The sequence below is a fragment of the Pavona decussata genome, unplaced genomic scaffold (genome assembly GCF_977016875.1).
Source record: "Pavona decussata unplaced genomic scaffold, jaPavDecu1.1 SCAFFOLD_566, whole genome shotgun sequence".
NCBI lineage: Eukaryota > Metazoa > Cnidaria > Anthozoa > Scleractinia > Agariciidae > Pavona > Pavona decussata.
The window spans coordinates 128,373-141,480 of record NW_028145847.1 but is presented as its reverse complement, the minus strand read 5'-3'; the positions used below and the strand labels follow the sequence as shown (position 1 = coordinate 141,480).

Sequence of the window (13,108 nt, the reverse complement as noted above, 5' to 3'; positions counted from 1 at the left end):
TTGTCATTCATTCTTATATCTTTTATTGTAAATCAGACGTAATTCAGCCTGTGGCTGCAAGGTTTTTGATAAATCAACTATCAATCTATCTATCTCTTATAGTATGTGAACTGGTTTCTTTACATTTTGTGACGCATGTGTATTTATCAACGTATCAAGACTCCGTTGTTCATTTCAGTCTTATTCAATTAAAAGCCAGAGGTGTTTCAATTTGAATATTTTGTCAAAACCCTCCTAGCACATACCAAAAAGACGGCATTACTTAAAAATGTCTGCTACTCCATCCAGTTGTTTCCTGCATGGAAAATTACAGAGTCATCGTGGATCCAGCAGACACAAGGAGAGCTTTGTTTTGCTTTCTGAAAGCAACTCAAATATATCGGCGCATTTGGCGAGCTGTCACTGATCAAAATGCGGCGATAATACCGAAGCAGAGTTGATCTTGGGAAAAGAGCGGGGTATTCGTGGCTCCTCAGCGACCCGGTTTGCGAGCTTGCCTTTCTGCCCGAGTTTTATTCCCGGGATTTATTAGGAACATTTTGGCGAGCGATTTTGTTCTTGCGACAAGAAGTGCAGATAGCTACACGCTCAGACAAAATTGTTGAAACGGTTCCCTTCTTTCTTCCCGTTTTCCCCTTCAATGTTGAATTTCACCGAGCCGGAGTGAAAGACACGCTACGAACACAACATTGAAGGAGAGGCGAGAGCGAGTACTTGCTATATAACGGGCAGGTTAGCTACCTTGGGTGTTAACCGAAGTGTTTCAACTAATTATGACTGCAGTTGTAGGTATCTAGATGCAACGACAAAATCATTGACATAAGTTCTCTCGTCCATAGAATAAGAAAAAGACAGATTGCGTTAAGTATTGCAGGTAATACTTGAGATGGATGGTGAACAGGTGAACACGTTTTTTAAGGTCAAGTTATTGGAACCACATTGGGCTGGTGTTGCCTAAGCGTTGTATATATCAAGTAATCTCGACTGCAAATTGATTAGTATAGTTTTCGAAGAATGACGGCTCATCGATACAGCTTTTTTTGTGCTTCCATGTCCTCTCCAATCACTTCAAAGTAGCTCCTACGGCAATCCTGACTCAAAAGACTAATCTACTTGCGTTTGAAACCAGGTAAAAAGAAAACGCACTCTGACACTCGGTGCATCCATACCTTGAAATCAAGTGTTTTTCAGATATTCGGCTTTCCTTAGAAATTATATGTTGACTGGCGAGATAAACATTATGAAAGTAGAAACCGAAAATAAACCTTAATGGAAACGGAGGACAGAGAAAAATACACCACAGCCTAAAGGATAATCGTACTTACGCGAACCAACAGCGGCGACTTTGCCAAACAGAAAAATCATTTCATCGACCACTCCAGTTTAATGACTTGTCTCCCCGCCACACTTACAATCTTCCCAGCAAGTGTGCTGACACGACTTTGCCGCTCGCCAAAATTTTCCAAATAAATGTCCATGTCTCAGGCATATAGTTAAGCTTGCAAACTGAGTCGCTGTACCCGCTCTCTTCCCAAGATCAGCTCTGCTTCGGTTACTATAGCCGCATTTTGATAAGTGACAGCTCGCCAAATGCGCCGATATATTTGAGTTGCTTTCAGAAAGCAAAACCAAGCTCTCCTTATGTCTGCTGGATCTACAATGAGTCTGTAACTTTTCATGCAGGAAACAACTGAATGGAATAGCAGACATTTTTAAGTAATGCCGACCTTTCGGTATGTGCTAGGAGGGTTTTGACAAAATATTCAAATTGAAACACCTCTCGGTTTTAATTGAATTAGACTGAAATGAACAACGGAGTCTTGATACGTTGATAAATACACATGCGTCACAAAACGTAAAGAAACCACTTCACATACTATAAGAGGGAGAAAGGAACTTTTTCCCCAGCTAGAAATTCTTTGTCTTGGAGAGAACTTTTAAATACTCACTTTTTTTTCATACATACAAGAAAGGTAACGCTTTAAATCGAGCGTAGAATGAACATTGAATATTTTCGGCTTGAAATGAACAACTGTCAGTCACGCAAAACAAACAGTGCTATAGCACGTCACCGTACGAACCGTGGGAAAGAAAAAAGCTCAATAGGTTTCATTTAAAATACCAATAAAAGGACAGATCTTCTCTAAAATATGGCTAAATGGTCAGAAATATTTACCTAGTGATTATTATTGTATTTCTAAAAGGGTATGGTTCAGAAATGTGTGCATCGGTCTGACGGCTTCATGTTTAGTTTTGATTGAAATCCGTGAATAAATTAGGGAAATCGCGGAGTTCTGTACGGAACGCAGAGTTAAGTGCCCAGAAATTTTATTCCATACATCAAAAGATTGGTGTTATAGCGCTTTTGAGTTAAAATAGACTTGACCCTAAGTCAGGTCCCACTTTTCTGAAAACAGGCTTTAACTACATGTATGTCACCTTTAATGCATTCTAAAGTTTAGGAGTAGGTATTTTGAAAAAAATGCAACTCAGTCAAAATTTTACAGATAACAAAAGTTAAACATTTAAATTGTTCTTGAAAAATGTAACTTTAAAGTGTAAAATATTCAAGCTGTTTGAGCAAGGAATGACGTTTTGGCAGCGCCGGCAATGTATTGGTAAATTGTAGAGTCCCCTAAGGTAAATTGGGTAGTTTTGAGGTCACCTTGTAAACCGTCTCGCCAACAACGAAAAAAAGCACATTGAGCTCAGTAAATGTGATATTTGTTTATGGGATATAATGATTGTTATAACATAGCTAGTAAATTCGTGCAATCAAATTCAATTGCGCGAGCGCGCTTCATATTCCTATTTTGCACGCTGATGACGTCAGCAAACAAATGCCTCGAGAACTTTCTCCATTTTGCATTCAAAAACGGGAGAAATCTTCAGCAAAACGTTTAACTACAGATGACAACAAGGGAACCAGCTGATGAAGAAGCTCTTCCCACTTTTTCTTTGGGATTGGAGTTTTTAACTCCCGAAAAAAACCTAAAGAAAAGGGAAAAAGAGAACATCGTGTCTCGCAAAACTATTAATTTTCAGGCGCCAATTTCGCTTTCTCAAAGGGAAAAGACACCTTTTTGAAAAGATAAACTGAAAGAAAGACTGCTAAGGAATACTCGATAGTTTCAAAAGCGGAAATCCGATAATTAACGGCGAAGAAATTGGGCTTCAAGGAGATATTGTTGTTTTATCCAGCCGACGATCAGCAAGCGGACATTTCAGATCATTATTTACTGATTATATGCCACGAACTTTCTTGGTAACGTTCGAGTACTTGTGGGAATTCAATTCACAAGAAATTACAGGTTTGATTGTGAATTTGTACTTAAATACTTTTCTAATTGAAAGCTTCTTCGTATTGCTAACAGTTTTGTTGCGAAATTTTTGAAAACCGTGCACACGGTTCGATAAATTCACTTCGAAATGGACTTGCAGTTCCTTCAAATCACTTGCGCGTTCATCGTCTCGGATTAAAAATTGTACGCCTTTGCTTCTTAGAACAAAGACTTAATTGAATAAATTTTTCATTTAGGGAAGCTTCAGTTGTCTGTTTTCTTTCTATTTTCATTCTTGAGACGTGACAACTGCGTATTAAAATCTTGCGTAAACAAACCGACATGTCCTCGCAAGCGGAAAGAATTCTCCCATGTAACGCGAGGATCAAATTTTCAAGTTTGTTTTTTGGAAAATTTTTAATTGGCAACCAGTGTATTTTATTCCATAATTAGAAACTTTAACTACTGTAGACCAAAGGGGTGTTACCTTTTTTACCCTGTAAGATGTGTATGTTTACCGAACATGGGGTTGTTTATTACCATTTAGCACATTGGCTGAATGCTTTGGAAACCTCTGGCCAACCTAGAATCAACGGGTTCAAAAACTACCGCGTTGAAAATGTTATAAAACAATTGATTCATGCGTCAGCTGTGCATTCATCGAGATATGAAGCACTTGGGAAGTTTGCAGAGCACTCAAGAAGCTAGAGTTGCTCTCGGCTACGCCTCGAGCAACTCTTACGCATCTTTCGTGCTCTCCAAACTTCCCGCGTGCTTCATATCTCGATGAAGTACGCTGACGCATGAATCAATTGTTAAATGTTCATAGAAAAAATCAGCGGAATCGGTGAAAAGTCGAAATTTGCCTTCTCCGTTCTAACGCGGACAGCCTCTTAAGATCGTTACGTTAAGGGTATTTTCCTTCTAGCCTGCGTAAGACCTACTGACCCTTTTTCTTGTTATTCTTGTCACACAGTATGTTAGAATGATTCTGGAATTACTTAATAAACAGTTTCCAAGAACAGGTGTTTCATAGTTAAAGTTAAGTCATGGCAAACCGAAAACATTTGCATCTTTCCATTTTAATTTCACCAGCTCCACGTGACGACTAAAGATAAACAGACGACCTTGTGGGTCTTACATTCACAGTCCGAACTGTTGCAGATCATCACTGACTTCAACACTTGGTTGAAGGTACAAGATATTCGTCAACGCAGAGCACATTATAGGGATTTGTTTTCATTTACAATCGGCGCGGACTCTTTGTTAAACTGGTTAGCAATGGAGAACTTCACTTGGCATGCTAACGTTTTAAACAACCAAGCAAGCACAGCTTCTCAGAGCATCGCTGTATTTTTGGCAGCTTTGAACATTTTTCTTTCCATTACCGCATCTCTGGGTAAAGCTCTGATCGTGTTCGTTCTTCATGAAGTGTCTTCTGTTCATCCTCGAACAAAACTACTGTTTCGATGTCTCGCAGTCACTGATCTTTGCGTCGGTCTTATTGTGCAACCCCTTTATGTCATCATTTTCCTTGACATATTTGCCGCTGTAATTACTATAAACCCGAACATTACGCACTTCGTTATAGAAATACAACGTGCCTTAAGTTTCGCTTTGTGTGGAGTATCTGTCTTCACATCGACCGCCATAAGTGTGGACCGATTCCTTGCCTTAAAAATGGGCGTAAGATACAGACAAGTGGTAAGTTTAAGGCGCGTTCGTTCAGCTATAACATGTTTTTGGCTTATTGGGGTTTTGGGTGGGCTTGTGAGTTGTCTTTTAAGTGTTCTCATCGCCTACACAACAGGTGTTACTTTTGCTGTACTTTGTGTTGTCATCTCTGTCTTCTTTTACTCGAAGATCTATCTCAGACTACAACAACATCAAGCTCAAGTTGAACATGTTCACCAAGGACAACCCAACAGACAAGGAAAGCCCTTAATCATAACCCAGTTCAAGAAGACTGTCTATAGCATAGCATGGGTGCAGCTTGCAATGGTCGTGTGCTATGTTCCGCATATTATTTCTAGTATAATCATCAGAACGGTTGACGGATGGAGGGGTGTGAGTGCAGAAATCTTTCGGGCATCTACTGTGACTCTCCTTTACTTAAACTCGTCTCTAAACCCCATTCTTTACTGCTGGAAGATAACGGAGGTCAGACAAGCAGTAAAAGACACAGTTAAGCAGTTCTGCTGTCGTCGAGTTAATCCACGTATTATTACTGACTGATGTTTCGCACGGAAAGTAGCAAGTTTTACCAATAATTCATTCCTTGATATCATTATAGAAAATGAAAGATGCAGCTCTAACAAGTCGATTAGAACTTTTGTTGTATGGCATTGTTTTTACCATTAGCCGTGGAAAACGGTCACTAAAATAATTTGTTTTAAGAAATAATTGTGATGGTATATTTCCCTGTATTTTTTTTCCAGTATGCCTGTGTCACTTTCTAGAATAATTCATCATTGTCAATTTGTTTCAACATTATTTTTTTTATTTGTAAGTTTAAAGTCAAACTCCGACGCATCTGCAAGTAAAATATTACCAGTTGTATATAAGTGATATAGACTGTAGCACTTCCGTAATTATTTTGCATGGTTTTCGCCACGAAAGCCCGTTAAAATAATTAGGATGCGGGGAGGGATATTGTGGCATAAAATTCATATTGTAATTAGCCGGAATATTTAAAAACGGAAAACTTGATAAAAATGATTAAAAAAACGTTGACTAATATAAAAGTACGAATTATATCATGATTCAAATCATGCGATCAGATGAGTGCTTAATGGGTTTTTTGTTAAAGTGGCATCATCTATTTTCCTAGTAGCCAACCCTCTAACGTTGGATACAAAAAACTGGATCAGAGTCGACCTAAAAACGGATCTACAATAGTATAAAAGAAAGCATCATGACAAGACGCAGGCGGGTCTGAACTGGAAGTACCGGAATTCCGTGATTAATTAAATTGCGGTTTACTTTTAATTGAGGTTGTGTCAATGGTGCCAGGTAAATAAGATTTAAATGTCACCATCCAGTTTACAGTTGTCTATTGACATGTCACATGTATATGGTTCCGATTACCGTTGTAAATGTGAAGTAAAATACACAGTGGCTATTCGTACGGCACCCGTACGGCGACTTGTATTCGCTATTCGTACGGGAGTCCGAAGATTTCATAAGATTTCTCTGTAATTCCTGATTCTCGCTTATCCAAATTATTATATTTACCTTAAGAAGGATTAAGTGAATCCAGTGAGCCAGATAAGTTTGCGTACTCTCTGCTTACTAAGCGAACGACCCACTCGCGACACTTCAAACTTTTTCCGAGCTACATAAACTCGCAAATTTAAGAGTTTCCTGGGTTTCACACTCCTAAGGTCCTTCTCTTAGGAGTGTGAGACCCAGGAAACGATAACTCGCTAAAATGACCTCAAATCAGCAAAAGGAGACAGAGAAACAACAAACAGTACACCGTATACAAAAGGTATGTCTATTTTTTTTGGAGAAATTTTCGGAATTTTTACCTCCTAAACCCGATCGTAAATATTCCCATACAAACTCTTAAATTTGCACCGTGATCGCTATTACGCAAGATGATCACCACAACTCACAGCTTGAGCTTGGGCCGCCTGAGACGCAATTTCCCAGGGATTTAAGCCGTAATTTTCTGCGCCCTGTGTTTTTTATTGGAAATCGGGTAAACCGGGTCATCAAACGTGGCTTGTGATATTTCTACAGTGACAGTGAATTTTCGAACACGTAACGGCCAAAATCACAGAAATGTTCTTGTACTGAAAGGAAACCAGAAATGTACAGACTCAATGGCCGAATAATACATGTCATCAAGTCGTAAATGACTCATCTCAGTTTTCCTGTACACACAAAAACAGTTGTGGTAAAGAATTTGTTTTTCCGCGGTTGAAGAATTTGACAGTGAAAATATACAGTTTCGATCACGCGCATATAAACAGAGCTAAACAGGCACAGGCGTCCTCTACTGTTAGTAGCGTGGAGTAGAATTTACTAGCATTCCTAGATTATTCTGTTTTGAGACCACAAAGTTGTCATAATCTTTTCTTTTAATGCCGAAAGAATATGATCTAAATTTAATCATCAAGCAAATGATACGTTTTCTGAAACGAAGTGCAACATTTTCACGGAGTGTATTAAAGAGGGCAGACATACTTAAATCAAGCGCGCTATTACATTGCCTTGAGACACGGTTAGAAAAAACATAAAAAAAGACATCGTGAGCTTGTGAGTGAAATCCTGAAAAAGGTGATCGCACGAATGCTATTGTCAACACAGTACGATAACAAATGCATTGATTAAGGTGAATCCTGAAGAATATGTATATTCATGGCACTACCATAGTAAACGGTTGCTCTCTATTGGTTTAAATTTACTTTAAGTATTATCATATTTGTAAGAAAAAGTTGAGCCGGGTAATGGAGTCTTATGTGGACAAAATTATCAGTTCCCGTGGCATTTGGCGAGCGGTCCTGTTGTGACTAACTGATTTTACGAAGAGGCTAAAAGAACCCGAACATTGAGTACAACAATTGCACCGGAAAAGAGCTAACTTTTAGACGGAAGCAAAATGCACACGTACCTTTCGATAGAAGAAACACCAGACTGACCCCGCAGAACAAGCGTTATTTTTCGTGTTTGTTTCGCGGGCTTACGAAAAACGCGAGGTAAACGCGCACTACATGTCACGCGCGACATGAGTGGTGAGGGGAAAATAATAGACATGTACATGTTTATGCATACCCCTGGGTGCATACCTCTGTCTTGTTCCATCATATTAACGACGCTACAGTAAACCGTACAGGGAGAAACAACCTTCAGTCTTGTGGAAAAAATTATTTCATGTAATTTTAGAGCGTGTATGTAGGGGGGGGGGGGGGGGTATTCACCGTTCTGATCGATATCAATCCGATGCCTGGCTGCACTGGTGACTGCATTGTCACATCATACCATTTAAGTTGCTGTGTTAGCGCGTTCTATATTACATCAGACCGTATCAGGTGCGTCACCCGCCGTTCTGATGGATAAAAAATTAAAGGCTAAGTTGCTGTGTTAGCGCGTTCTACGTTACATCAGACCGTATCAGGTGCGTCACCCGCCGTTCTGATGGATAAAAAATTAAAGGCTAAGTTGCTGTGTTAGCGCGTTCTAAGTTACATCAGACCGTATCAGGTGCGTCACCCGCCGTTCTAATGGATAAAAAATTAAAGGCTAAGTTGCTGTGTTAGCGCGTTCTAAGTTACATCAGACCGTATCAGGTGCGTCACCCGCCGTTCTGATGGATAAAAAATTAAAGGCTGAGTTGCCGTATGAGCGTTATTTTTTTTGTTACACGACACCACCGATATCAACCACGACACTGGCTGTGCATTTTTTTTTTTCTGCATTTAATTTTTTTTGGAGTTTGCTTCATAGTCACTTCCTTCATTACTTCACCAGATATATAGTTTCGTGTTTTTATTGCTTTTTTTGTAAAATACTGACCTCACTAATAAAAGTGTTCTACATTGTCCCTTGGTAATGGTTTTGGTCTGGTGTGAAGATAGATTTACAATTTGGACATTTCGCGCAAAAAGTGAATTTGTCGTGCCCCCTGTTCTGAAAGTGAATATGGATTGTTCCATTTCATCGTAAGTTCAGGAGTGGAATTCGAATTTTGAGGGCCACTCTCCTACACTATGAATGTTATGATGCCTACCCCCGGAAAAATTGCCCGGACGGTGTACATTGCAAGATCATGTTAGTCGTGTTTACGTTAAGATTGAATATTCAAAATTGTGGTTGTCTAGACAAATGCTCTTCTGTGATAACTTATGTCTTCTTGGCTAAGCGAGCCTTACCTTGGTTCTGTCCCTTGTATTTCCTTTGTTTCAATGCCTACCGTTTCGCATAATTAACACGCGCCAATTCCTTAGTAGAAGAATACGTCTCTCATTCGTTTGTCTTCGCATTTGTCTGGCCTCCCTTTCATTAGCGGCCCTTAGTAATCGCCTCCTTGTTCCTTGCTTTGCGCATCTTTCTTTTGTTCCTCTAACGAACTTTCACGCGACTTTCGTGGCATGACCGATCACAATTTTGGAAGGGCGCGCTTCCTCCCGTTCCCGCTAAACAGTACTGTAATATAATTCCGCGATCGCGGTTCAAGATACTTGTTTATGTGCCCGCGTTTCTACACAGTGATAGTTCAAATTCGAAGAGACAGCGGCTTATCGCACGACAATAGAAAACCAGTGATAGATAGAAAACATTAGCTGGTAAGGCTTTGTTCCGGAGTGAATGTACAACTAGTAGATCTAAAGGATGGCGATTAGTTTGCGACCTTTGTGCACAGGATGCAGAGGAGTCACATCTGACGAAATTCAGTCTAATATTTATTCACCATGCAATTGCAGCGAAATTCGCGAAAATCGATCTTGTTGATTCATTGCAGAACAAAGTACGTGGACAAACAAAGCGTCATACGATCTTAGTATTTTACCGACGCGCACCTTTTATATCATTATAGGTGAGTTTGCCTTTTGGTCGAGGGTCGAGGGTCGAGGGTAACTAGTCGAGGGTCGAGGGTAAATGGTCGAGGGTCGAAAAAGAGTTTGCCTTTTGGTCGAGGGTCGAGGGTAACTAGTCGAGGGTCGAGGGTTAATGGTCGAGGGTCGAAAAATGATTCAAAATTATTTTCAAACTATTTCTGAACTTCGTCAACTCAAAAGTTCACAGGCTCGTGTTTACTCGAGTTTCCGGTGCCTGTTTTGCCGCATTTGGGTCATATTTTTGTCCCTTACGGTTAAATTATTTTTTTCCGGACCGCGAATTCAAATTATAGCAGAAGATAACGCGAACGCTGAAGAATTGGAGCTGAACTTTGGTACGAAAAAACAGTCGACAAGTGTCAGCGTAAGATAAAATACCTGCTGGATAAGTAGAAGGATGCTAAACAGTGGAATCGAAACCAAAGTGGTGGTCATAAAGGAAAATCGGTCTTCTACGACAAAATCGATCGAGTCCTCGACGTCTCTGTTGTCTACAGTGTTTACTCGCAAGCAAGGTCACTTGATTTCGAAGAATTAGACGTCTCAATATTAAGCACAGCATAAGCAGTATTTCTGCCTCAATTTGAGCTTGATTTAAAAGCAAAATACAAGCAATAACGATCAGGATTTGAACGTGTTCCATTATTGTTTTGGCGCAGAACAGAATAAATTAGAACGAAATATAATATACATCACCGCTATTTACAGTTGTTGACATATCTGACAGATTGTAGACTACAAATAGTGTTCAGTGCGGATAAAAACTTTCAGACATAAAATTGTCACGACAAAATATTTTGTTCAGATTGTTCGAAGACAAATCCGAATTTGTCTGCTAGTGCGGATAGGCCCTATTAAATCTTTTCATAAGCGAGTGAATCGTTAGACAAAAAAAACCACTCAGGGTTTCTGCTCTGAATAAACAATATTGTTTTAAAACTTGAGTGTTACAACGATACGTAACGGCATCTTCAGCGTTCGCATTTGTTGGCTTCACACTACAAGCTAAGTTAGTTTCAAGTAAGCACTTGATTCAAGTGCACTTGAAAATCTCAAGTCGCACTTTAGAAAACTTGGCTTCACACCTGGTGACAAAGTATACACTTGAAGCACAAGCTGTCAATCATCGTTCGCGGTAAAATCAGAAATGCGATTGCTCGCCGGAGCCTTTGCAACGGAAAAACGTTTTATGTTGTTTACTCTTGACTTTGTCTTTAATTTTAACTCAGAGAGTTTTAACATTACAGGAAATGCATAGGTACTTCATTGTTTACGAGTACTTGGCGACAAAACAAAAGAACAGGCGACATCTTCTGAACTGAAAATCGATGGTTTAGGCAGTCTGTAAAAGATGAAATTCAAATAAGATCGTAAGTTTAACTATTTGTATCGGCTTTTCCTTCTTTTTTATGTTTACTTACAAAAAAGACTGCTCCATGGAGTCCTCAAACTGCGAGGCGTATCTCCAGCCATCCATTTTGATTTTTTTTTTTTTTTTTTTTGGATTAATTTTAGTTCACGGCAAAATGTTTTTTCTGTTCTGGCACCGCAGCACGTAGCTTTCAGTTGGTTTCCCTTTTCCTATTGGTCAAGTACGTTCTCAAGTGTGGTGTTGGCCATACTTGGCGGCGTACTTCGGCTTCTTTGAACTACGAACGTTTCCATGGTCACTAAGTAAAGTTCAAGTTGGTAGGTTTTACCCCTTCACACTCAAAGTAGGTTTCAAGTGCACTTAGATTATACTTACAAGCTCTAGTGTGAAGCCCCCAAATTATCTTCTGCTATAATTCGAATTCGCGGTCGGGAAAAAAATAATTTAACCGTAAAAATAGAAAGGGCCACCAGATTCTGATACTCAGCACGCTGGAGAGTCCGTGGGAATGTAGAAGCTTTTGACAAACCCAAATGCGGCAAAAACAGGCACCGGAATCTCGAGTAAACACGAGCCTGTGGACTTTTGAGTTGACGAAGTTCAGAAATAATTTGAAAATAATTTTGAATAATTTTTCGACCCTCGACCATTTACCCTCGACCCTCGACCAGTTACCCTCGACCCTCGACCCTCGACCAAAAGGCAAACTCTTATAGGTATAGATATTTTTTGATCGGCATGATCAATTTGCGCTTAAATTGCACGGTACCTCTCATTAGACGGTATGTACGTGAGCACCGTCATGCCACAAACATATTTGTTCGAATTTATTCTCGCCATCTTCTTATATGAGGAGTAACGCGGTAATTTTGTATCGAGTTAGGATATTCAAAAACACTGTCCAGATCGCAAAGAAAGAAGTGAGAATAACATGAGCCGTTCATTCTATGGCATATTGAATGAGATTACAGACGCCTCAAGGAACCACAAAGATTTTAACTGTGTCCCCTCATGACCTTTGTTGACAGAAAGCCGTGGCTTATAACACCTTTTACCGTCTAGGAGTTTATTCTCCATCGGGGGCAAAAGAGAAATATGAAAGGAATGCGGGGTTTCTTACCCCGCATTCCTTTGAGATACTTCCAGTCAGACCCCGCTGCGTCTCGTCATGGATTTACATGGGTAGTAAACGGTATGTTTGTTCGACTATGGTCATATTCCCACAGACATCAAACATCGTGTTTCCAAGATATTTACAAACATGTAAAATACCACATTTACAAAATATTCACACACCGTTGCAAATGTGTGGGAGGAAATACATTTTCAAGATAACTTTACCTCTGCGGTAAATATATATATAAATAACACCACACATTTGCTCCAGGCAAAATGGATTTACGTGGTGAGAAAATGAGGTAAAATATCATGTTTGTATGATATTTACAAGCAAAGAAAAGCCAGACAATATCACAAATTTGCCACAAGGAAAATGGTTTTACAGGGTGGGCAAATGAGGTAAAACGTTATATTTGCTTCCCTTTGGTCACATCTGAACATAAATCAAACTCCATGTTTGCACGATATTTACAGATTTTACTCAACACTGTACACTGTAGCAAATGTGAGAAATACAGTCGAACCTCCACTAACGGCCACCTCTCCACAACGGTCACCTCTCTACAACGGCCACTTTTTTTTGTCCCGGCGGACAGTCCATACATTACCTCTTGTTTATAAACCTCTCTACAACGGCCACTTCTCTACAACGGCAACGGCCACTAAAGTGCGTCCCCAACTGCCAAAATAACCTCTCAACAACGGCCACTGTACAGCTCTTTTTTGTAAAAACAAAACCTTTTTTTATAAGTTGATGCAGTAATCGACATTTG

At 39.7% G+C, this 13,108-nt stretch overlaps 1 protein-coding gene across 2 annotated transcripts in view; it reads left to right on the top strand.

The window, feature by feature from the left end:
* The window catches only part of LOC146449846 (melanocyte-stimulating hormone receptor-like), a 79,687-nt gene that overhangs the window by 14,202 nt on the left and 52,377 nt on the right, over positions 1-13,108 (top strand). Inside the window, exon 2 of one of the 2 annotated variants that reach the window (XM_085101045.1) lies at positions 4,377-5,530. The exons of the other annotated variant lie outside the window; for it this stretch is intronic. Coding sequence (XP_084957171.1) covers positions 4,563-5,516 — 954 coding nt within the window. The 5' untranslated portion in view covers positions 4,377-4,562 and the 3' untranslated portion in view covers positions 5,517-5,530. Of the gene's footprint in view, positions 1-4,376; positions 5,531-13,108 lie in introns of those variants that run through there. 2 annotated transcript variants of the gene reach the window in all.